At 30.6% G+C, this 27,952-nt stretch overlaps 1 protein-coding gene and 1 pseudogene across 1 annotated transcript; one reads left to right on the forward strand and one right to left on the reverse strand.

Annotated features, from left to right (window-relative positions):
• The first annotated feature begins 1,908 nt into the window (after positions 1–1,908).
• On the forward strand, positions 1,909–27,916 carry LOC112682475. The gene is made up of 3 exons (XM_025553089.1): positions 1,909–2,377; positions 10,730–11,078; positions 26,218–27,916. The coding sequence occupies exons 1-3, from the start codon at positions 2,191–2,193 to the stop codon at positions 26,618–26,620; spliced, it is 939 nt and encodes a 312-aa protein (XP_025408874.1). The 5' UTR covers positions 1,909–2,190; the 3' UTR covers positions 26,621–27,916.
• The window catches only part of LOC112682477, a 30,090-nt pseudogene continuing 14,684 nt past the window's right edge, over positions 12,547–27,952 (reverse strand).

Genomic DNA, 27,952 nt, shown 5'->3' on the forward strand with positions numbered 1-27,952 from the left:
TTAAACGATAATGAGGTAGTCGAATGTTTCACGGAAGATTTAATGGCAATAAAACCATGTAATGATGAAAAAATTGACAAGTTTACAGATTACATTTTAAATAATTACATTGACGATGATGTTGCACAGTTTCCCCCAAAAATTTGGAGTGATTTTTCAGCAAGCACTAATCAGACCACTAACAGTTATGAAAGTTTTCACTCAAAATTAAATGGATTTTTTCAATCAGGACATCCAAATATTTTTATTCTTGTTGACACTCTTCTAGGTATACAGTCAGATACATACGTTAAATTGCGAAACAAAGCAACGAAAAAATGTAAAATTACATTAGAAAAGGAACAATTTTTACGAGAACAAATAAAAAAATACAGTAGTAAACAAATTTGCAGATTTGAGTTTTTAAAATCTGTATCTTTTAAATTTTTACCAGCAACTATTTAAATTTATTTTTATATTTATATTTTACATTAATTTTAAATTAAATTAGTTTTTGTATTTTATAGTAACTTATACAAACTGACTTGTGTTTTATAACAATCAAAAAAAAAAAAAAACTTTAAACAAAACAATCATATACAACTACTTAAATTATATTATAAACGAATTAATTAACTTATTGTATTTTATATTTATTTGTGTTTTATAATGATTAAAAAAAAATAAATAAATACTGTAAACAATCACACACAATTCTTGGGAGACTCTCAGTCAACCTCCACGTGGTGTCTCCTGGGTAACGCTAATAGACTGAAGGGACTCAACTTCGATAACCCAAAAATATTTGCGGAACTCAATTCAATATTACCGAAAATATTCACTGCATTTTAGTTTTTCTTTTGTTTTTAATCTTAATGTAAACATTGAAATGTAAACCTATTCTTATGACATTGATTTAATCAGTAATTTTTTCGAAACTATAGTATATATATATGTATATATCATAATGTTTTAAATTTCAAACTGATCGTGTTATTATCATATGTATGAACGTGCAGTAATATTTCACGGCAATTTCAATTTTTATAACCGATTCAATTCCTGTATGACACCGTACAGAATGTTATAATATAGCAACAGGAAATATTCTGTATATACACTGTAATATATGAAATTTAGCTTTCAAATTTTGATGTAGTATACACGGAAAATATGATAAAGCTTAGTGCTTTATAATTGTCTAAGTACCGAGACGCAATCATATTACGTACCAACAATACTGTTTTAAAAATAGTAATCTAATAATAGTGTTTGTAAACATCGTACATCTATACATGTTACATATACATACGATATTCGAAATGTATATTATTGTTGGAATATATAGTGCTAACACTAATCGTTGAAGTACTACATAATTATATTTATTCAAAAACACGTAACTCAGACAGTTATTCGTAATGGCACGTGCATCATATATGACAGTATAAAAAACACATGTAATTCACAGGGCTGCACCATGGTCATAATATAAGAAGGGTTATTGTTTTCGATGTGGCCATTTTATCCAAAATAGTTTCATTTTTTTTTTCAGATTTAATAATTTGTAATAAATATTTATTAAAACAAATGTAATATATTTATATTTTGTAGTATAGTCACATTTAATTGATATAACAGTATTTTATATTTATTAGCTAACGATTATAAAATATATTGTGACTCCTTTCAATTTACGGCCCGGGGCTATAGCCCACCCCAGCCCCCTCTTTATTCGGCCCTAGTGATTCATCACGAAACGGATCGGATAAGTTTCAGATTCAGTTATTAATATTGCGAATATTATTCGTCGATTAACCGTTTAGAAAACCCGTATGCGCTTCAAGGTCCTGTCTCAATATGTATAACCTGACCAGTTAATACTGCGACGCTGGTAGGGAGACAAGAGTCCAGTACAATAACATACTATAATCATAATATATTTTATGTGTCCGCATTTAGATAGGTCCGTGGCTCGTCGTCAAATCTGATCATTACGTTTCGACACACTATCGGTGCAGTTCAAGTGAAAATTCTTTATTTATTTTTTTGGGTGTTTACTTTCTTATAATTCTTATTCGTGTTTATACATTTTATTTAAATAAAATGAACATTTATTCGGTTAATATTATATTCTTAGATGAAGTACAAGTCAACTAACGGAACAAGTATCGCCGATTAGATACATTGTTATACTAACAGTACTTCACCATGTTTATTATTTTATTACTATTCGGGTTGTTAGCGGACGTTTTCGGTTATTATCTGGCGAATTTGATTTTACCCTCGAATCCACACAAAGAACTAGAGTACACGTACGAAAAATGTTTGTCGATGAGGAAGATCTTTTACGAAGGCCAATGTTGGGATTTGTTGACCAAAGGACCGTGCGATGAGGGTAAGTGACACTACTCATTTTATGATTGTTCCGTATATAGTACATATACGGTGAATGTATGTAATATTATGGATATATTCGAATTTTTAAAATGTATATCAAGTTGTCATATATGTTTTCCACAATATGAGAGAAAATATAATTCAACTTGACATTTTTATATTTTTAATATTCAGAAATAACAAAATATATTTTAAAAAACCATAAACTTTCTTTACCTCGATGATTATTAGAAGTAATACATTTTTAAGCATAAATTCAAACAATAAAAAAAAACATTATTATTAAGGAATTATTATTTTCAAGTAAAATGTAAAAATAAAACACATTAGAAGATGATATATTTTCAAACAATTATTTTGAAGGTAAACTAATTCACATGATGGACGCACACCAACAACAATAGTTAGTTTCGGTAAAAAATAGTTGAATAAATAATTTTAGACAATTCAACAATTATTATTACATATGAGACCTTGATATAATTGTATACACTGTTACATAATAAAATAAAGCAAATTACAAGAGGTATACGCTATGGCAATTACTAACTTTAAAGCTTACAATCACCCCATGCAATTTACTAGTATAATATTTTTAATTTTTAGGATAAAATAGTTTAGTTAAGTGACTTTAAAACAGCAATTAAGTCGAATACTTTACAATAAGGGAAGTGTAGTTAGGTTATTTTCACATTATATATAAAAATGAGAGCCGCCTAAATCTTATCAATATTATGGTAAACATTTAGTTAAAAGCAGTGAAAACTAAAATATATTGCAAAGAAAATAAAAATAAAAATTAGTCATTGAATATTTCCTTAATCAGTTATTGGCAATTTATCGAATATTTAATATTCGTAATACATTATAAAACACAAATAAGTTATAAAAAATAATAACTAATACATTTTTGTTTCACAGTTAGGGTTATATTCTAATCGATTAATTTATTTAAATATCAATTTTAATCCAAAAAATAACATAAGCCTTTTGTTATATATTAATTTTATTACATGAAAAAAATCACAAAAACATTTATCAATATCGTATACTTATGAACAATAATTAAATATTCAATCTACTGTAAATGCAGAATAATTACACAAATATAATATAACTTCAATGTTGAATAAATCAAAAAACCGTCATATACCCTTCAAGTCAAAAATAAATTATAAAAAAAATTATTTTTTACACCATTACTTAATAAACTTAATATTTTCTTAAAGCACCTATTAAATCAAATTGAGAAAATCAATGGATCTCCGTTTATCACTCAAATAATATCATTAATATTAGATATATTTTATTAATTATATAATAAATGCCACAACTGGCATCCATCTGTAATCAGGTACATTAAATATGTAGGTATATGTTACGGGATTAAATTATATTATAATATGGAATACTGGACAATGTTCACATTGCTCGAGCAATTTGGTCCTGCCCGGGCAGTTTAAACCTCGCATATGAATAATTAAAAAGTACATAGTATATTGAAAAGCACGAAAACTCGATTGCTTAGTCGTAAATATTAATTATTTCCATATATTGTTGTCTGATTGTATCGGCATATAGAATAATATAAGTAGTAAGTAAGAAATATTGTACCTACTGATATTTTATACTTTGTTCTGTATTATAATAAAATTGTAAGAAATTATTAGTAAAATATTTTACAGTATATTATTATAAGTTTGTAACAGTTATTAATTTCTATTTGAGGTTCAAATTTCCTGGTAGGACTAATTTACCTAAACAATTTTTGGGATATTCATCCCACTTGACATACGTGTTCGGCGCCACTGCAAATACTTTGTTATTAAAATAATTTTATACAAAATTAAATTTTTCCTTTAATATACATTTTTTTTTTTTTTTTTGTGTATTAAATAGTTCTAGTGTACATTTAATAATATTTAATTCAAATATAGATCACTACTTTAACGCTTAAGAGGCCTTGCTACAGCCGTCAATTTTAGCTCAAAATATCTTAAGTTTTAACAAAATTAAAGCTAGTTTACGTTGTCCGATTTTAATTCTGAAAAAAAAAATTGTACTCAGAAAATTGTCAATAGTATGAAACGCTTTGAAAAATTAAATCTTTTATTATTGTTAACTGTAATTAAAAATTTGAAAATATGTTTTTAAAAATCATAATTAAAATTAAAAATAGAAAGTGTTCCATACGATCTGCAGACATTTTTATACTGAATTCAAATATTTTTTCAGAATCAAACTCAAACAACATTAACTAACTTTAATTTTGTCAAAACAATAAGGAGGTTAACGTAAAATTCGTGTAGTGAATTTTATAATATTGTTATCTACATTGACATGTGTATGTGCGTACGAGAGTGATATATGACGCGTCGACGGCTGCCGTCAGTGCATAGCAGCCGTCTTGCGGTATACATCATTATTAAAAGATTTGTTATAAGATTTAATTTTTTCAGTGTCTCGTACTATTAAAAATTTTCTGTTAACTTTTTTTTTCTTTTTTTTTTTCAGAATTAAAATCGGACAACTTAAACTAACTTTAATTTTATCAAAACTTAAGATTTTTGAGCTACAATTGACGGCTGCAGCGAAGCCCCTTAATAAAACATTATTATTTTTTATATGATTAACGTTATTATTATAAATTAACTAAAAATCATATTTAACCGAAAGAGTACCTCATTTGACTTAACTTACTAAAATAATTCGATTAAATAAGTAAAACTCACGTTTATGAGTAATCAATACGACAGAAGTTGGTTCTTTAAAATAAAAAAAAAATTGCAAAGAATTCAGATAATCTAAACGTACAAACACATATTTCTAAGAATTATTTATCTGTTATTCAAGTGTGTGTGTTCATCAGACACTATTATTACTATGTTAGCAAATTTTTATTTTCTTTAATACCTATTGATATATTTACACGTTTTTATAGTGTACAATCTAATGTCAAAATGATATTTATTGTCTATCTATGTATTGTCAATGAACAAATAATGTATATATAAATGAAATTCAATTACACTAAAAATATTTTGTCTCGTATATTTTGCATAATCGATTTCTATCTAATATCCACACAGTTAATGTATTTTTTCAATATCGATATTATTGAGTGTGTTAATATTGTTATTTAGTTATTAATATTTATATGTTATACGTAAAGATTTATTTTTCTATCTCAAGATTAGTTTTAAATGTGCGTAAGAATGACATATATTTAACGAAAAAATGTTCAAAAACTCTAATACCACAAGTAATTGCAAATATTAAATTACCTGATTACACACAAAGAGAAAATTGAAACTAAACATATATATATATATATTAGGGTGCCACTTATTTACTTAAGATTAATTTTTTATGAGTGTGCTCCCTAATTTTGTTTTTATATATCTTATGAATAAAAATCTGTAGTTTAAGCTTAATTGAACAAATTTAACACGTGGCAACTTAAGCAGAAAGTTAAGCAATAATAAGTATTTCAGTTATAATATAACTATTATTATGGTTATAATTATAAATGATAGCGATATCTATCTAATTATCATTACTACGCAACAGCATGTATTAAATATTATTAATAATCTTTTATCGTGCTTGGCAATATTCCGTTGTCTTATATCCATTTAATTCTACTGCAGTTATCACACCAAATAATAAAACATAGTGTCAGTATTATTTGTTGTGTAGTAACAGTAACTATACATTTAATTATTACCTCAGTTGTTATTCAAATATTTAAAATTTTGTCACGTGAAAAGTTATTTCTTATTGGGTATATGAATCATCAAATAACAGATTTAAAATTACCTTCTAGAGGTGACTGTCTAAAAGTTGTATTTTATAATATGAGAATAACAAAACTAAATTTAAACGATAGCGCTTCACTAGTGATTGAGGAATGTATAGTGTTTTGGAAAAAAAGCTGGGACTCCGACACAAGTGCTAAGTTAATTAAACTTTATGAGGAGTAGAAAGATATTTTAAAAAATAAAAATAAAACCAATCAAACATTTTAAAAAAAAAAGAACAATTATTTAGTGATTCTATGAATGATCTTTTTTATATTGCTTATCAAGATGAACTTACTATGATACGTATAGAAGAGGATAAGTTATTTTTAGTTAAACAAAGAGAAAAAGGACGCCCAGGTTCGATGCTTGGCGTAGACATAAAATTAACAAATATTGAAAAACGAAAGCAATACATTTTCCGTACATTTGTTAGTTGCATTTTTGGAAGCTGTGTCGTTAGATCCTGCTGACTATATTATCAATAGGACATCCATACTAAATGCTAGAGCTGTCCATCAGGAATCATATGACCAACAATTAAAGCAAGCCTTCATTAATTTAAATGTAAAGTCGGTCATTGTTCAAAATACAATTGACAATAAAATAATGGAAAATGTGTCGATAGATTAGCAGTCATCGCTACAGGTACGAATTTTCAACAATTATTGGGAGTACCGAAAGTGTTGGGGGAGACAGGGCTTGAAATTTCACCTGCAGTTTTCGATACTTTAGAAAGTTGGGAACTACTAGATAAAACTCAAGCATTTGTTTTTGATACGACCACGTCGAACACTGGTAGATATAATGGCGCCTGTACATTATTAGAAAATAAATTAAATAGAGATATTATTTATTTTGGTTGTAGACACCATATATTTGAGATAGTTCTAGCTGACATTTTTAGAAAATGTAAAATCTCACCTTTGACAGGTCCAGATATTCCTTTATTCAAACAGTTTAAGACAAAATGGGATACTATAAACTTAAATAAATTTGTTACCGGAATCTCTTACATAGATATTAAAAATGCATTAGGAAACAACTACATTGACATTGTGGAATATGCAAAACTTAAACTTTCGACAAATTTAATCCGAGACGATTATACAGAATTATTGGATTTAATAATTATTTTTTTGGGAGAAGTACCTACCTCCTGGAAGAATTAAGTTTAAAATGCCAGGTGCATACCATCATGCAAGGTGGATGGCCAAAGACATCTATTGTCTCAAAATATATTCGGCAAGATTTTAAGTTAACAAATAATTAGATTAATTAATATTTCTCATTTCAATTTGTTTTTAATTAAATGCTATGGCACGCTTCTGCGCCAAATTCCAATGAAGCTCCATTAAATAATATCATGTTTTTGAGAGCCTGCTACGAGTATCGCACAATTAATGAAATGATTTCAAATTCTGCTATTCAAAAGTTTCTTAAACATTAATATTATCTAAACGAAGAATGTATCGCGTTAGCACTGTTTGATGACAGAATGAATGAAGACACCAAAATGAAAATGGCCCAAAAAATGATAACAATTGATGACGAAGAGGATTACGAGGAAGAAATAACAAAGAAAAGATTAATTTTGAATAATGAAGAATTAATTTGTCTTTTAGAAAATTACAATAATAATATTTTATTATATTTTATTAAAACTCGTGAACCATAAATCTAAACATTTTTTAGAACAATTTAATATTTGAATTGCATTTTTAAAATCACATCAAAATACATGTACTAATTTATCCGAATTAATAAAAAGGAAAAAAATAGTAAGTGATCTTAAAATAGTAAATGATCCTGCAGAACGGAGTATAAGATTAATGGACGAGTTCAATCATAAAATTATAAAATATTTAGACCAAAAGCAATTTCTATTAAAAGTAAATGATAAATATTAACCTTGTGTAATAAAGAATAATATATTAACAAAAATTTTTATATTTTCAGACTGTTCAAGATTATCGTAAGAAATACCCAAAATCTGCTACTTTGAAAGATCTTAAAAAACTTTTATAAATATGTTGTCTTTTAAATAAGTTAATTTATAGTGTTATAATAATTAAAACATGTAATTGTATAGTAGGAAATAATAGTAGATAGGAAATAAAAATATAAATTTTTTCAAATTTAAAATTAAATTAATTATATACCAAAAACCAACATTTTACTCTTTTCCATAAAACTTTGAGCTTAAGTCGCCACCTGTTAATTAAGTTCGATCAAGTTCAAATTTTACAGACATTAATTTTAGATGTATTGTAACAAAATTCCGGCCCGCACTTTAAAAAATAAAAAATTTAGCAAAAAAATGTTCTCTCCACATCAGTAACTAGCACCCTAGTATATATATATATATATATGGAAATAAAAGATTATTGATGGTTATTGTACTTTTTTTACCCTTATATACTAGTATAAAATACCATAAACTATTTAATTTAATCTTTATATATATATATATATATATATATTATTAGGGCACAATTTTATTTACAATTAAATTTGATTAAATTATTTAGTGCATTATTGTACAAATGAAATCTTAATACAATTAAAACTCATACACATACATTCAAGTATAATTTTTTCAACGAAAACGAAAATCATTAGAGTTAAATATAAAGAAGTACTTGTCTTAGGTGTATTAAGTCATAAGTTAAATGACCTTGAAAAGGTAAATATTAAAGTCAACGTACTTTAAAATTATATGTCTTAGCAGTACGTTAGGCAAATTCGTTACGAGACTTTACAGTGAAAACTTTTACTGACATGTTTTGGAAGACAATATGTTATAATATACAGCATATTATTATAATACATTAATTTAAACAATAACAATAAAAACTAATAATTCAGACTTATGAATTGCTATAAAATAAAATATAATAATTATTAATATTATCAAACATATAAATATTATAAAAGCAGCATATTATCTATATTAATACATTTTAATAAATGATATATGATACTGGTTAAATCGTTATAAAATTAATTATAATACATTTAAACAATAAACATTAAATATTAAATCAGACTTATAAATTATTTGAAAATAAAATAAATGTTATATCTTAAAATTATAAAATTAAATAGTTTAAAATAAATATTTATTTATTTTTACTAATTAATATTTTTATAAAAATCTTGAAATGTAGGTGGTATAAATGTCAATAGTTCAGTGAGATCTTTATATTTTTATTTTATAATAAGATGATCATTGGGATAGAGTTTTTTAAAGTTTTGAAGTTTTTTTGGCTTAGCCACATACATCTGAAAAAATTCACACAGTAAAATGTCCATTGAAATCCTTACCATTCTACCTAACTACGTCACAATGGAAAAAAAATCTTTTTTAATCATTTGTACAACCTTGAAAGGATTTTTTCTCGAGCTTTTAAAATTACTTTAATTCAATCGTTTGGAACATACATTTTATGCTGATAACTTTTCCGTTTTTTCAATAACTTCAACATCTCTATCACAAGGTAAATAGGAGTGTCTAGACACTTAAAAATTTATAATGTATTTGTGTTGGAGATAAACGGTCAGAACATACAATAAGAATCTAAATTAAAGCCATTTTAATGTTGCGATTTTGTCCAGCGACCAATATTCGGTATACATTATAAGTTTTTCTATATTTATATAATTTTTAATGATATGTAAAATACAAGACCTAATTTCCTGTGGCCGTCTTGAAGCTATGGACTTGTACCATATATACATATCAACATAATATGTACTTAGGTTGTGTAACTATCCGTGATTATGTAAATGAACCAGTGTTTCATAAAAACAAAAATAACTACGGCAACAGAATTGTGTTGCTATCTAGGTAAAAAAAAAAAATTAAATAGAATGTGTTGCTTTTATATTCATTGCACTTTTTGAAGAACGTGGTACGGTTACATACATTTTGAAATTTGTGTGAATTAAACCACTTTTGCGCACAATGCCTCATATAGAACATAAACCGTAATCAAAAGACAAAAATTTGCGGTGTTAATGTGGTTAGGGTAGGTAGTAATGGTTGGCTGGGTAATTGTTTACAGCATAGATGCGTCGTATGTTTATAGGCATTAAATACTCTTGAGTAATTTATAGGACGTATTAATTACAACTATTTTGTATCCAAGAATTATGTTTAGAATGATAATCAATAAATAATCGTTGTACAATAGTATTAAGAAATAAAATTTAAAAATAGTTTGTACCATACCTATCTTTTAGCTGCTCTAAAAAAAAAACATATAATAGCTTTGGACTACAGTACATAAGAAGAATTATTTAAATAATTTCCTTGTCATAGCTAATAAGTATAAAAACCAATTAAACTCTTTGTTTCACTTAGAATTTATGAGACAAATAACTATAGATTTTATACTAAATAATATGGTATTCTTATCTATTTGTTGGTTATTTTTCAATGAACTAAATGAGATCCACTAGTACGATAACAAGATTCGAGTAGTGTCCAGAATCCACGCACATGCGATCCTTTTTAAATTTGGTTTTCTCGTCCCTTTTTCTTGCAGGCCAATGGTTGGTGTTGAACTGGGACGACAAGATGGACGAAGGGCACGAGCAGCGGCTGACGGGTAAGTGCACGAGACGCCGGTGCAGCGAGTCGGACCTGTACTGGCCGTGGGACGGGTTCTGCTACGACGCGAAGATGGCGCGCCACCGACGACTATGCCCGAATCCGGACACCGAACCCGTCAGGGACGAGTTCGGCGACGGGTACTGCGAGTGTCGCACCGGCGACAGCGCGCCCTACGTACGGGCCTTGACGGACGACGGTGACGAGAACTCACGGCCGTGCTACCCCGTGTACTCCAAGGGACCGTGCCCCAGTGGTCACGTGCTCACTCCTTACGGATGGAGGTAAGCGCATTTGATTCAGGTAGAATATTTTTTTGGTTTTTTTTTTTTTCGGTCGTTTTTATCGTTACAGCTTATAACCTAGACAAAAAGATACCCGTGACCGTTTAATTTTTTCCTATCTCCACTAGATTTTCGATTTTAGCCTATTCGTCTATTCGTCTATCCGTCAGCATTCAGTTCCGACAGTAAGTACTGATGAGATTTGAAATCGGCCAAAGAACTCGTAATTATCGTTAAGAACGGTTGAACAGAATTTTGTGGATGTGACGAAACCTTGTATGGTAGTTTAAAAAGTAATATCGGTTTTGTTTTTCTTTATCGAATAAATGTTCAACATATGTTTGAAAAAAAATTAAATTCAATTTATTGCAAAAAATTACGGTGAAAAAAAACAGATATCTAAACGGACTGGTACACTAGAAAGTGAATGGAAGATATAAAAAAAAAACTAGTTAACCGAAAGCGGTTCTGCCTGTTTTAATTTATAAACCCACGTGCGTGATCACCGTATAGATGAATCAGTAGTAACAGCTATATTCAGTAGCCGGCTGTACTCGGTGGTATAATAATATGTAAGCACTATAACAACGTACCTACAGTGACAAAGTTGAAGAATGTATTTTGTTATTAATTATTAATAAAAACTGTTTAAATTAAAAAAAAAATTATGCTTTAGTATTTAAATAACATTTGTTTTGCATACTTACTTAATTAATATATATTTTATAGTAGATAATTAAATGGCAATTCAGTTAATGTGGTGTATCATTTTAGTTATTTAGGACAACAATTTTCCACTGGTTAACATGCGGTAAACATGTAACGCCCCTGGTTGTATTTACGACCTTTTAGAAATTCACGAGTGATACACTCCCAAGCCGTGTACATGCACATGCGCGCCATTTTATTATAAATATCTAGTCCATTAACACAAATATCCAACACTTGATTTATGTTCATGTTTTGTACGTACACTAATATTTTGAAATAATTAAACAGCTGCATGACTGTACGCAAAGGATTCTTGATTTATTGTTATTTAGTTTTTAGTCATGGGCAAAAAAATCATTTTACTATTAATTAATATTAATTGCTATAAACATTGTCCACTTATTATTCGTTTTCTTTTTTAAGTATATATTTAAAAACAAAACGTATTTACACATACATATATGTATAACACACCAAAGAGGTATTAATGAATAAATTAGATTTTAAATCATTTTTGAAAAGCCAATTAATATTATATTATTTTGAATAAATTACGATTATAAAAACTCATCACATAGTTTTTAAATTTCCGTTTGATTATATTTTTCGAACAATTTCTATCTTATTTACATATTTATTAAGTTTAATATTAGGCTATTATTATAGAGCTATTTAATCAACTTTTTCATGTAGGAAAATAAATTTTTTTTTTTATTAATATTATTATTATTAGCTATTAGTATTTAACTATGATAGCTCAACATTTACAAATTTTACATAATACTACATAATACATTACATTTTAATATTATATAAAAAAGCCAGCATCCAATATAAAGGAAATTACTGATTTAATGGTGGTAGTGGATTTTGTGTTGAGTATGGAGTAGATATTAAGGGGGATATTAAGAGTTTTAAGTACGTTAACTAAAATAATACGTTTGGTTTGAAGGGCAGGGCAGTCAAATAGAATATGGGATAAGTTGCGGAACATTCATTTAGGTGAAGTGTGTAAAATGGAGAATCATTAAGGCCAAGTTTGAAGGAGTGACTGGGTAGAAGGTGATGCCCTATACGTAGCCTATTAAATTGTAAAATATATGGTCTATGTAAAAGTAAGATATTAAACCAAGTTTTTCTTATGATATTAGGTATAATATTTTTGTATCTTGAGGCAAATCCTGCAGGTAGATTGTTCCAAAGAGAGAACCAAGTGTTGGTGGAGTGTTGTTTTATTAGAGGTGTGAAGTCCGAATGTAGGAGTTGAGAAAAAGAAGGAGATAAGATTGGATAAAGATTTAGCGTGGTGGTCTGCAACCTCATTACAATGTATACCTGTATGACTAGGAACCCAAAGAAAATTGATGTTATAGTTTTTTTGATTTGAGGTAAAAATAAGGGACTGATGCGAAGGATAAGTGGAGACAGATGAGAGTTAAATGGGTTTGAATTAAAGTCTTGGAGGTACGACATAGAATCTAAGACAATTAAGTAATATTTGGGGGGAAAATTTTGAATTAATTTTAAGACTTCAGTGATGACATAGCACTCAGCTGTAAAGGAAGAAAACGTAGGAGGAAGGTTACTGGTAAAAGAGAGCTGTAAATCAGGAATGTAGAACGTATATCCAGCGGAGAGAGGAGAGACTGATCCATTTGTATAAACCGTGGTGAAGTTAAAAAAGCGTTCATTAAGATAATACAAAACGGCTGCATTGACCGAGGAAGAAGACATATATAAAATCATTGGAGGATAGATCTAAAAATTGACTACCAGAATGAATCTGAGGGGAAAAAATAAGGGAGTCATAGGATTGCTCATAAAGAGGGAGTTTAGTAGAATTAATAATATATTGGTGGGAATTTGAAATAGAATGAGCTATAATTGATAATACAGACATAGATTTAGGAACATATCGCCAATTAACATACAGTGAGTAATAAGTGTCAAAAATACGGTGATCGCTATAGGATAATGATTTCAAGAGAAATTTGCCAGCAAGCCAGCGGCATCTGATATTAAATGGTGGGCAAGTAGATTCAAATTCCATAGCAGAGCAAGGAGTAGAACTAACATAACCCATAATGGTTCTGATGCTTGAGGTTTGGAGTTAATTAATTTTTTTCCAATGAGAAAAGGAAGCCGAACCAAAAAAGAAGTAACCGTAGTCAAGTTTGAAACGTATAATAGACATATATATAGATAATAGACTTGAAGGGTGAGAGCCCCACCAAGTACCAGTTACAGATCGGAAGAAATTGGACCATCGATAAGCAAAAGCAGTGAGAGATGAAATATGTGGAATCCAGCGCAATTTTGGGTCGAGTGTGATGCCTAAATAGGTAATACTGGATACAAAGGGGATAACACAATTGTTAAGATATGTATTAAGATTGTTTAAATATCTACGACGAGTGAATATAATCGATTTACATTTACCAGGGGCAACACTGAAAGACACTTTGATTAGGATATCATTTAAATCCAACAGGGCAGAGTTGAGGCTATCAATGATGAGGTTAAGATGTTTATTAGAAGAGAATATAACTAAATCATCAGCGTATATAAGACATTTATGACCGGACTGAGAATGATGCTTTTCAACAATACTCATATATATATTGAATAGAATTGGGCTAAGGCAGCTACTCTGAGGAAGGCCAGTAAAAGTGGATCGAGTATTTGACGATCCGATGGGAGGAGGAAAACAAGTTTTCTGAAATTGAAAAGAGCGGACAGAACATTACAGAATTTAGAGGGGACATTTAATAAAAGAAGATAGGTTATGAGGGTAGGTATGTTCACGGAATCGAAGGCACTGCAAATATCTACAAATGTGGTGACGAGGAATTCCTTATTGTTAAAAGAATGGTAAATATTACCGATAAAAGTCGAGAGGCATTTCATTTTACCCAATCCCTTCCTAAAATCAAACAAGTTTGCAGGTAAAATAGAGTTGAATTCCAGCCACCAATCGAGTCTTGTTTTCAGCATATAAAAAAACTTTGCAAAGAGAGGAAGAGAGAGCAATTGGACGAAAAGAATCATTAGAATTAGGTTTGGGGATAGGGATGACACGATAAGCTGTCCATGAAGGAGGAACCTGATTGAATGTTAAAATATTATTCATAATAGATAAAAGATAAGCCAGAGTGTTTGAAGGAAAGGGTTTTAGCATAATAGGTTATATATTGTCTAGACCAGACGCGGTAAATTTCCGTGAAGATATAGCTAAATATAATTTTGACATAATAAAAACATTAGTGAGAACATGAGGTGGAGAGTATTGAGAGTGATCAGGAGAGCAAATCTCTAATATAGAAGGGACATAGCACAGAGCGATTTTAGAACAAAAAGAATCGAATCAATCGTCATTATCTGAGCGACTGACAGGGTTGATGCAATTTTTATAGCGCTTAGCTGTTAACCAAAGGTGATGTATGGGAAAGGATGGATTTAGATTTGAACAAACATTTTTCCATTTTTTCCTCTTTTCATTTTTTAATAGCTTGGTGATTTGGACACAAGCGTTGCGATAATTAATAAAGTCGATCATGGAACCTGAGTGAGGAAAATTCCTAAAAATTGGGTTCTGTTTTTGACAGCTTCAGAACAGTCAGAATTCCACCAAGGAGAGGAAGGTGGATAAGGGTTAATATTTAATCTTTTTTTCGGAATTGTAGAATCGGCGGAGATGTTAATGACACTTGTAAAGGTAGAATAGGAAAAAACTGGAGAGGTAAAATTTGTCAATGAAGAGATATAATTCTGAATTTGGAGAGAATATGATGACCAATTAGCTTTATTGAAATTGAAAAGTAAGTGAATTGAAGATGAAGAATTCATAGCGGGACTAGATGGCGCGGGATCGGTGGCCCTGTTGAAATTAGCTGTTATGATAATGGGGATATGGTCGCTACCGTGAGGATCGTAGAGGACTTACCAAGATAGATACCAGATTATATCAGGGGAACAAAAAGATAAATCAATCAAGTCGAGTTGGGACGACCCTCATATGCAGGACTACCATCGTTGAGAGAACAAAGTCTTAATGAGTTGATACAATCATTGATCTGAGAATCACGGCGGAATGCAAGTTCAGAGCCCCAAGAGGGATGAAATGCATTAAAATCACCACCAAGTAGCGTATTATGCGTTATCAGGTAAAAAATTCACGCCATAGATTCGAAGGAACATTGGAATTACTGGGGATGTAACAGGACTAAAATTTATAGGAGGGTGTGAGTTGACTAGATGCACTCGATACCTATGATGTCAATTTTATGGCGGGTAAATCTATTACTTGTAGCGATATCTAAAGGAATTTGTTTGGATTTGGAGAGTTATGAATAGCTATAGCTATACCACCATAGCCATCGGAGCGGTCGGATCTATAGGTTTTGAACTGCGACATTATAAGAGAACGTGAAGGTAAGAGCCAGGTTTCAGAGAGAAGAGCGATTGAATATTTGTGATCGGATAGAAGGTGTTATAGGGATGAGAGACGACGTGCAGGAAGACTTCTCACATTCCACTGAATAATGTCAGTGAAATTATTGAGGATATTCAGATTATTATTTTTTTGTAAAAATGCCATGGTAATTTTATTAAATTATATTTATTTTGTTATTGTTATAAGTGTTGGTTTTGGAGTCAAATATCATATTTATCTATTATGACTATGGTGAAGACATTTGGTGTATAATGCAAGACTAATTAGAAGTGAAATTAGAAACTGGAATATTAAGAAGTGAATTTAGAGAAGATTCAATTAGGGATTGAAGAGAATCGGGAAAAAAAGGAGAAAACAAGGAGGGTGAATTTATAAGAGATTCTGATAACTTAAGAGAAAGAGAATGGACCCAAGATAAATCAGTAGAGTTATTTTCTACAGTAAGGCTTTGATTAGGGAATTTGGTTAAACAGCTACCGTTAGGGGAAGAAAAATGAGGTTCGACTGGTAAATTTAATTTGTATTTATTAATCGGGGAGCGAGATTTTTGTTTAGTCTTCCTGGAATTGAAATAACGATGATAATTATTTAACCTGGGGAAGTTTTCTTCCTCTAGGGGGATATTTGGTTTTAATATTTCAGAAATTGGAGGCTGGCTCTTAACAACATCGGAAAAAGAAAAAGCAGTGGTGTAAAAATTATTTCTTAAAAAGTTAAGGCATCTTTAAAGGAAATATTTTCGGTGGCCATGATGTGTTTAATTTCTTTTTGAGTGGACCATTTTCAACAACTACGATCAGAAGCTAAGTAAGATTGCTCGCAGAAGAGACATACAGGATCAGTGGCTTGAGCGCGTGGGCATGAATCAACAGAGTGATTGTTTTCACCGCAATGACTGCATCTGGGACCGTTACGACAATATTTTTGTGTATGTCCGAAATGTAAACACCGATTACATTGGATGGGAGACCGGACACTGGGTTTGACATCAAAAATCATGTTAAATACAAAGATTATGGATGGTATTTTTGAGGCGACGAATTTAAGGTCGGAAATTTTTGATTTTTTTCTTAACCCGCAGGCTTAATATTGGTAATACCTGAAAAATTGTTAAAGAAAAATTTAGTGGCTTTAATAGGATGCCAGTTTTAATATTAGAGTCCATGCTTTCAACGAGAATAGTAATAGGCCCGATATAATCTGGCGAAAACGACTTTTATGTTGATATGTTTGTTATTGTAGGAGATAACGCTATTGGTAAGGAAAGTAGATTGAATAGAAGTATTATTAAGTGAAAAAAAACGTAGAACCAGTATTGAGCTCATTAAGGTCCGCACACACTGCAGCGGTAACGGTAGCGATTACCGCTGGTGGTAGCGATATCGCTAGCTCGCACACACTGCAACCAGAGTTAGGCAAAAACAAATCAAAATAATGAATAAAAAATAAAAGCCTGAATAACTAATTTATTTATGAATAAAGAATAATTTTTTATTCTGAATAATTGTGGTGTACTGAATAAAGAATAAAATTATTCTGAATAGTTTTATTCGTTAATAAAACAATTATTCAGAATAAATTTATTCATTAAAATCATGAATGATATTAAATATAAAAGTATAATTTATTTATTTTTGTCAATTATTATATATATTAATATGTATTACCTTTATTATATTATTTAAGTCTAAATAATAAGTATATTATCACTATACATCGTTATTTTGGATTTAAATTTATTATTTATATGATTATAGGGAATAACGAATAACGAATAATAATACAAATTAAAATAATGAATAAAAATAAAAATCAATAGTAAAATTAAGAATAAATCAATGAAGAATAATTTTTTATTCAAATAATCAATCGAATAATATTTTATTCGACTAATTTCCAACTCTGACTGCAGCAGTAGCGGTAGCGATACCGGTGGCGATTTTATAGCTTGCACAAACTGCGGTGGTAGCGATGACTGGTGGATTTTTAATTAAACTATTTAAACTCCCGGGAAATAATAAACTGTCCTAAATTCAAAATGCATTGCGGCGATTTTCCAATGTTATATAATTTATAATAAATAGAGCGCGGATTTGTATGCACTTAAAAGTATCGAAATATGCCATATAATATGCAGTAAAAATTATGAAAATATGCAAGAATTTTTTATTTATTTAAAATGTATAATTCAACTTATAATAATCAATTACTTAAATGCTTAATACAAAAAAATTTAGGGAATTTTCTGAACTTAATTTATTTTTACAATTTTATTTATTATTAAAATGAATAATCATATGCATTTCAAGTTTATTTTTTGTGAAACTGTGTCGTTTATCGGTTAACATATTTTTAAAGACTGAAAACGAACATTGATATCAACCGAAGTTATTGGGGCATATTTGAAGCAAGTGGTATGTCGATAACCCACTGACACAGCAAAAGCGATTAAGTTTATGTTGTAATCGATTATTTATTTCATAACTAAATATATATATAAATTATTATTTAGTGACTATAAAATTTATTTTTAATTTTTCTACTTGACAAAATATTATTTTATACATTTTTTTTTAAATTTTCACTTCAATATGTAATAAATTTTGAATTTTACCAAAATATGCAATAACCTCTAAATATGCAGAAATATGCAAAAAAAAATTTCACCATTAGCTTTAAATTATGATGATTCGTGGAGATAACTGACAAAAATCCAAAAATATTGAAAGGAAAAAAATATGCAATTGCATAGAAATCCACGCTCTAATAATAACATAAATAAATGATTTTGTTTAGATATTTTAGAGTAGTAGATAATTATAACTATATTATTTATTAATTATAATTATTAATAATAATATATAATAATAAAATATGTTGATGAATGCTAAATGTTAATTTCACATAACTATAGGTATATAGCTTTTCATTATCTTGTATACGTTAATAACTAATAAATAATAAAATGCTATTTGAAATACTGGAATACATTGAATTTAATGACGACGAATTTCGGGTGACTTCCGAGTGCGTCCCAAAATGTCCCTTATTTAATGTTCCGAATGCGTCCGGAATAAGGTCTCGCCCGAGTGCGTCCCAAGAGAAAAAGGTCACTACTTTGACGAAGCCCAAATGCATTCCAGTTCATTTAGAGTTACCCATACTTAAACCAAGATTCTGTTATTTTCGCCACCACGCCTGCCCCAGATGTAACCGACAGCCTTTTGTAATAATATCTGGCCAAACATTTTTTGTACCCATATAAATCGATTTTTCAAAATCTGCATACATAATTTTGGGGTTAAGACCTAAATTTAATTTTGTACATTCATTTTTTAACGCCAAAAAAACACGAAGAATACGATTCTGTTTGTTTATTATTCAATAAAAAAAAATACTAATGGTATATAATAACCATCATTTAAACCATGAATGGTAAAAAGTTGTAGAAAATATTTTTTACATGAAAACATAACCAAGTTTTTTTTTACTGTCATTCACTAGAAGAAATATTTCATCATCAAATGTTTTAATTTCTAATGAATTTAATAAACTGTGTACGTCTTGAATATTAGTTGGTTTTTTGGGTAGTATTGAACGGCGAGCAGTATAAATCCCTTTTCGAATACAAGATATGTCAGTCGTCGTTAAAAAATCCGTTTTTTTATTATTTAGTTCCAGATGAATTAACTTGAGTGGACGTTCACAAAGTTCTTCTTGAGCTTTTCGTTTTACAGAGTTCCTAATTACTTGTCTCATCATTTTTCTTTCAGATTCTATTTCATGACTATGGTTTAAATTACTATCAATAATTGTCTTCTCACTCATATCTGTTTTCATGTAAGCTGTACACGTTTTTTTTTACACAGCACCATCGTTTTACATCATCATTCAACATTTTATGAAATCTTATTTTATATCCCTTAATAATTTTAAGTTCCTTACCGTGTTAGCTGATCATATTCGACGGAAACGACATCGACATCTTTCAAATATATAGAACTTACGTAATATTATGTAATAACATTAATTAATATAAAATGTTAATTAAATATATTAAAATAATAATGTTAGCTGCATACCCATCACTACACATACTGCACGTGGTTGTCGAAGACTAGTTACGAATAGTATGTTTCTACGTTTGGATTATAGTGTAAATGCAAACAAACACGGTGTAATATTAGTTATCAATTTATTTTATCCATAAAGATAAATATTGTTAGCAATAATATTGCGGACGCAATTGAGCTATTAAAAAGGTACGATATGATTAACGGGACGCATTTGGGCGACGCCCCGAATTTCAAGTGAAATATCAAAAACCGCTCGGCGGTTTCTGTAAAAACCGCTTCGCGATATTATTACCGCACCCGATTTACCACTGCAGTGTGTTCTATAATCACAATACATGGGATACAATATTACCGCTACCGCTACCGCTGCAGTGTGTGCGGACCTTTAGAACGATAATTAACGTTCACATCCATATCGGTAGCCATAGACCCAGACGTAATTGCAGTTTGAGTAGATTAGGAGCTATAGTTAAATGCGGAGCTGGGTATATCTAGAGTCGGCGGGTTGTCCAAAATTTGTTGGAAACTTGGTGAGACTGGACAAGAAGTATTTTTGGGAATATTTAGAAATTAAATTTCACAGGGTTACTAAGATAACAAAAATAATCGCAGTGAAAATACTATCATATATTGTCAATAACAATACAAATATTATGAACTTGTAGTTTATTTTTAAATCTGGTTTACAGTTTATAAGTTTAGACTGCTTAGAGAATTACTATATACCTTTTAACAATACTATTACTTATCATTAATTTTTTTGTCGACCGTCATACTGAAAAAATTCATATATCACGTAAGTGCTAACTTCTTAGTATCTATTTATTCAAATAAAATAAATAATTATTTATATGAACCAATTTTAGAAATTTTATTAAGAATCATGAAGAAATAATACAATATTATAATACATTTTACTAACTATTTATTTAAATTAATACTTATATCTTCTATACTAATATCTTATTCATTTTAAGAACAAAAAAAGTGTATATGAGACTATAATTTTATTACGTGGAAGTTTCATAATTTATAAGTTTCATAATTCATAGTTTTATAATTGTATGGATATTATAGAATAAGCACTGAGTAATAATATAAAAATGAATACTTATTTTAAATGCGTATTCAGTTTTTAATAAGGTCTAATGAATGAACTATGAATTTTTGATACAATCAAATGTAAATTAATTGGATAATAATACACTGAGCTATTTACTGAAAAAAATTGTATCATAAAAGCTATAAATATATTAAAATTTATCAGAATAATGTTTGCATGGTAAAGGCATTACTTACGTGAAGTTGGCCCACCCTTTTTCACGGATTAACTTGAAACCAATACCAATATTTTGCAAGTTCTTTGCGAGAATTTGCGAGTAAGCCGTTTGCAAATCATAATTAAAAAACAAAAGGGTGAGCCAACTTTACGTAGCTCCTCCAAGTCGCCCTAGAACTTCAAAACCGATACCAAACGATGCGTCTTTATTTGCGATAATTTGCGAGTAAGCCGTTTGCGAATTATAATTAAAATATAAAAGGGTGGGCCAATTTCACGTAGCCTCTCCAAGTGGCTATAGAATTTCAAAATTGTTTAACATTTTTAATTTTATTCAAATTATTTCCAATATTATAATTTTCAGATTACGGAATTAAATTATTATTATGGAATCTTAAAAAAATATTTTATCTGCTAAGGCTAGATTCACATGGAGAGCGTTAAACGCGCGTTTTTAGTCAGTGTTCACATGAATTACAGATTTTGCGCGTTAAGCTCGCGTTTAAACTATAGTTATAACTATAACTAGTAACTATAGTCAGTCGTGTTTTAAATTCTTTTTATTATATTATTTGAGTAATCACGACTGGTCATATTTCAAATCGAGGGCCTTTTTTCGATTTCATCGATGAAAAAATCATTATTGAATCCTTCCATTGTTGACGAAAAAGGACGTAACGCCTTGAAATACACGTTCCAACTGAACACGTCAATACAAACCTGTACAATGTTCATAAGCGCGTCAACTTGCGCTGACGAGCGTTGACAGGTTTTTTGCGCTATCGCAGCGTTGAACGCGCGTTGCCATCCAATGCGCGTTACCATGTGTACAGTTAGTGTTATGTGTATAGTTCACATGAGAGGCGTTAAACGCGCGTTAGCCAAACGCGCGCTTACAATTACTATTAATAGCTATTAACTGTACACATGGTAACGCAGCGACAACGCAAAAAACCTGTCAACGCGTCCAATTTGACTAACGCACATTTAGTGTTCGTAGCGGTTTGTGTGCACGTGCACTACCTACCCAAACTCAAAAAAAATTGAAAACATTAACCTGATTATTTTTCAAAATATAAATTCAGAATAGTATGAAAATAATATAATATTTAGATTGGGTTATTCCAAAGGCCAAACGAGCAGGCGGTTGTCCACGGCAGAACAGTATCGGTGTGTGTGTGTGTGTGTGTGTTATAGCGGTGCAGTAGTGCACACTATAGCTGTGCACATTTGTACAATGTAAAAATTAAAACAAGTCAAAACACACAACACGCGTTATAATGGAATTGATGTGCACATAACCAATTAAAGTTTTCAGCGAATTATATTCGACGTCGCCGCGTCGGTATCGGCATTATGATTTATTTTTACTCTCATTTGTTTATTATATTCTGATTATCGACTAATAATGTTAGTCATTATCTTAAATTCAAAACAACAATCGTGTTTCTATTTACTATCGACCACCAACGTAAAAAAATCAAAAAACAAAAAACGTTTAACGTTTTAACGTTGTATATATAATATTTGTTATAATTTTTCGGATGTGCTCTACTTCATTAAAAACCCACGAGCCGTTACTGGGAAGAATATAATTTTAATTCTAAAATTGTGATCAAATTAAAATTACCTATTTCTTACGTATGAATCTTATTATCCTTTTTTATACATAGCCTACCCATATTGTATTGATACTTTAAAATGTTTGTCAAATGATAATTCCTAATTCACAAGGATTTTCGAGGGAAGTTTTAACACCCTGGAGTCAATAATTTCTGAAAAAAATAATTGGTTTCAGGTATTCATATTATATAACCTTAACAAATTGCAGAAGTGTGTTAGAATAACTAAATATGTATGCCAATGGTTCATTTTGCTAGTCAGTTCTTTCTGGAAAATATAATTCTCATTATATTTTGTGGTTTAAGGATTATTTGATCAACAAAATATATAATAACACCAATTTATTAATGGAGAATATTTTGTTTTAAATATAGCTCTTTATTTGGATAACAAATTTAAAATTATATCAAATCATTGTATTTGTGTCTTTAATTGGAAAATTCATGAGTCTTCTGGAAGGTTCTATTGTGTTGCTATAGACCATAATTATAATTGAAAGATGTGTCTACAACTAATAAGTTAAAAATTTGAGAGTAATAATCTCATTTAGGGAAAATATTTTTATAAACTTAGTTTTAAATAAAAAAAAAAAATTGTTTTAAACAATGTTTAAAACTTACGAATAAAATTACAATTAAAAACTGTTAATTAAAACATAAAAATCATTGTTTTAAACAAATAAAACGTATTTTATGTGTTTTTTTAAAAAACTGATTTTTTTGCAACCCTAGTTGTGGTGACAAAAGATCTTATCTTCAATCGGTTATTACTTTGTTTCCTTTGAAAACGGGCCATTGAAATTCTAGGGCGTGTTAAGTGTGCTGACTTCACTGTAGGAAAATGGAATTTGCAGGTAAGGGCTGAACTCGTAAATTTTGAAAATGGACTCGCAAATTCTCACAAATAAAGACGCATCGTTTGGTATACATTTTGAAGTTATAGGATAACTTTGAGGAGCTACGTGAAGTTGGCCCACCCTTCTGTTTTTTAATTATAATTCACAAACGGCTTACTCGCAAATTTTATAAATGAACTCGCAAATTCTCGCAAATAACTTGCAAAATATTGATATAGGTTTCAAGTTAATCCGTGAAAAAAGGGTGAGCCAACTTCACTTACGTAAAGGCATCCACTACGAAAAGTTTGTTATTTTGACAAAACTATTCATCTATATTTCCACAAAGTTTTACCTTTATACCTTTACACTATTTCCACCACAAAGTTCAAATATTTGATATTTAAATTATGTCACAACCAACACTGATATACACTCATTAGACCGTGCATAAATTTACGGATTTCACAACATTTTAGTCATCATTAAACTACTCCACGTTAAATTCAAATTTAATATAAAAACATGTATACGTTAAAATGGTATGAACTACAGAGTATGCAGTATGTAGTTGTACATTGTAATAATTACATAAAAATGAAAATGCACCACTATGAAATATGCTTAATTCATGTGTGGATCTATCAACTAAATATTTTTTATTTAGATTTTATTACAATAGTAAAAATTTTAAATGTTAAGACCTGCAATTATAACCTAAATACATTTCATTTTTATACTTGTAAGTCTTAAGTTTTTATTTTTTTTTACTTTTTATACTTCGCAATTAAACAATCTGTAAATATAAGTTTTTTAATAAGTAAAAGTGACATTTATATAGTTTTAAGTTTATAATCGTTATAACTGTAATGTTGTAGTAGCACTTTAAAATTAATTAAAGTAACAAAAGGAAAGGGGGTTATAATAAATTTACGCTGTTTAGAAAATTTGGGTGGTATCACTACTGATACAATAATGTTTATTTTTAAATTTTTATTTTCTACAGAATTTATTTAAAATAACCATTAAATTCACATTTACCATCAACTCGTGGTATACGTAAAATGCTTTTCATAAATTGATAAAATATGGACAGTGGGGGCCCAATACCGGTTTTATTGAAGCGGGTGCTTCATGACTAACAATATTGGGGTGGGTACAGTGACGTATACATTACTTATGTATGGGAGGGGATCATTTGCATATAAATCATTACATAACATTATAAAATTTAAAAAAAGGCCTACTGAGGGATTCTGACCCCCCTTGTACACGCCATTGGGTGAGTAAATAGTGTTAGGTGACAGAAAAGTTAAATGCATAATTTTTGAATTTAATATAAAATACCATCAAATATTATTTTGTTCGGAGCTGTTAATTTTAATATTTTCTCTGAATCTGAAACTTGGGGTGGGGTCACTTGATACTCGTAACTGCTTTATTACAAAATAAACTTCCGCCGCTACTGGACAGTATCACATGATAAATTAAACAGGAATTTCAACACACAAGTAATTCTGTCACTGTGTAGCACAATAAATTGTATAGGCATACTGATATATTTAAGTTTAGTCAGGCAGTAATAAATGAGAAATATGAAACTGATACAACAATTTAATTATTCGTTCAAAATAAATCGATATTAAAAAATAAAAAGTATATCACTGCACGCGTTCAATAATTATTTTCAAACCGTTAAAAGACGATTAAAATTATTTGTTTTGAGACGGAATGGTTAAGTAAATTAATAAGAACCTGGTTCAGCTGGACTCTTACCATTCCTCCTTCTGCAAGGAAACCAAAAACTGATGAGACTTTGTCTAAACATTTGCCCGAACAAATCGTATACGTTGAAAATTTCTTAAGAGTAATGACGTTTAATTTGCCAGAATGTGTTTTTTAATCATTTGGCTACCATCAAGTACTGTTCTATCGATTAATTATGACTATACAACAATATAAAAACGCACCATAATTGTTTTAATTAATACAAATTACTAATGCTGAATAAAAATTTTAAAAAAATTGAAATTATTTTGGGTGAAAGGGCCGAGCCAAAAATAATAGCCCTGATTACATTGAGACCCGGCCCCGCGTGTAGATGATATGGAGGTGGATATTTTCTACGGCTTTTGTAATGGGACGACACAATGTGTTCGCAGGTACGGCAACTGCACGACAGACCAGTGCGCTGCGGAACGTGACAACGGCGGACACGAGTGGCAAAGGGCCGCGATGGCACCGTGGTCGGACGGCCGGTGTTACAGGCTGGGCACGCGGGGCCCGTGCGCCAGCAACGAGCAATTCGCGGTCAGATGGGACGTGATGCGACCGGACTGCGTGAGGACAGCCACCGAGCTGGACCTGTTCTCCAACAAGAAGTCGACGGCGGCCGAGCCGCCAGCCACGCAGGCGCCGCCGTGCAAGACCGACCACTGGGGCGCGTGCGTGGACGGCGTGGACGTGCTGGCGGACGACCCGACGTACGGGTTCAAGACGCAGCTGTTGGCGTCCGCCAAGAGGCACGCGAATCGGGACCGGAGGAAAAAGAAACGGACGCCGTGATCGCCGTCCCATCCCATCGATGTACGCGCGTAGCTCCGCAATACTCCGTGTACCGTCGCAACATCAATTGCACGCTACACGATCGCCCATCACTGTAATCCCTGTGCAACGAGCCCCACCCGTCCGATCAACGACCGTCGCGCGCCGATGCGATGGTGATAGAAATTTAAAAATTTAAAAAAAAAAACACAAACCGTATGGCGGGGAACGTACAGCATACGTTTTGTGTGTTCGCCGTACCCCTTGACGTGTGCGGACAAACGCGCCGCGGCCTCGCCGAAAACGTGCGCGCGTAAGTGACGGTGACGATTTGTTACGATCGACGTCAACGGGTCTGTTATCTTTGATCGTCACGCGTTCTTGTACGTGGCGATCTCCACCGCGCCGTGCACTTTTCTGTTGAGTGGGAGGTTTTGTCGAACCGTTTTGCGTAAACGGTCACACGCCGTGCTCCCGGTGGCACGGTGAACTCGGATGTTTTCAAAATCGTGAGTACATTTTTTGATAAACAACCGACCACCAAACTCACTCCCCCACGGAGATCCTGGTAAAAACAATGACCGCGTATAAAAATCGAAACAACGCACCTTAGGAGCGAACGCAGGAAGAAATTTCACGCGGGAGGGGGGGTTGAAAAAATTTAAAATATTCACAAACATCATATAATTGTATTGTATACATCGATTAACAAACCACAGGAAACTTTTAAATAACTCATTAGTTTTTTAATTAATTTATTAGTAGTACATTTGTAAGTCAGATAATTTATTTTTTGCTCATGATATTTGGGGGGGGGGGTTAACCTCTCCTACGTTCACCACTGATGCACCTATAACCTATAGTAGCTAATGACTAAAGGCGCGTCCACATAGTATGCAAACACGAATTACAGCACACGCGCATACACAGCATTCATTAAAAACATTGACAATGTGGACGGGTGTGGGTACATCAAAGGAAAATATGGTGACTGTTGGACGGGGTTTTTCATGATTTTGATATATTTACCGTTTAATGCAATAATAATAAAATTATCATCAGTCACTTTGTCAGTGTAGATGTGTTGTATACGGTAAACACATAAAGTATTGCGTTTAAAGTGTTCATAACTAATTTAAAATGGATTTTACTGACGATCGAGGAGTATTAAAATTAATTTACGAACACGGAAAATATTCCGTTTTGTGGGATCCTAGGGACAAATTTTATAAATCAAATAATAAAAAGAAGGATGCGTGGGATGCAATCGCTACAGTTTTTAAAATAAATGGTGATATTTTAAAAAAAAAAAAAAAATGAACTACGTTTTAAATTATTACGACACAAGCCATC

The sequence above is a fragment of the Sipha flava genome, unplaced genomic scaffold (genome assembly GCF_003268045.1).
Source record: "Sipha flava isolate LNK unplaced genomic scaffold, YSA_version1 204_pilon_pilon, whole genome shotgun sequence".
Taxonomy (NCBI): Eukaryota; Metazoa; Arthropoda; class Insecta; order Hemiptera; family Aphididae; genus Sipha; species Sipha flava.

Bases quoted from the DNA above. Each gene is read 5' to 3' on its own strand.
- LOC112682475 (XM_025553089.1), top strand. From the start codon at position 2,191: ATGTTTATTATTTTATTACTATTCGGGTTGTTAGCGGACGTTTTCGGT. The intron at 2,378-10,729 runs GTAAGTGACACT...TTTTTCTTGCAG, and splicing joins CAAAGGACCGTGCGATGAGG to GCCAATGGTTGGTGTTGAAC. The intron at 11,079-26,217 runs GTAAGCGCATTT...ATGTGTTCGCAG, and splicing joins CTCACTCCTTACGGATGGAG to GTACGGCAACTGCACGACAG.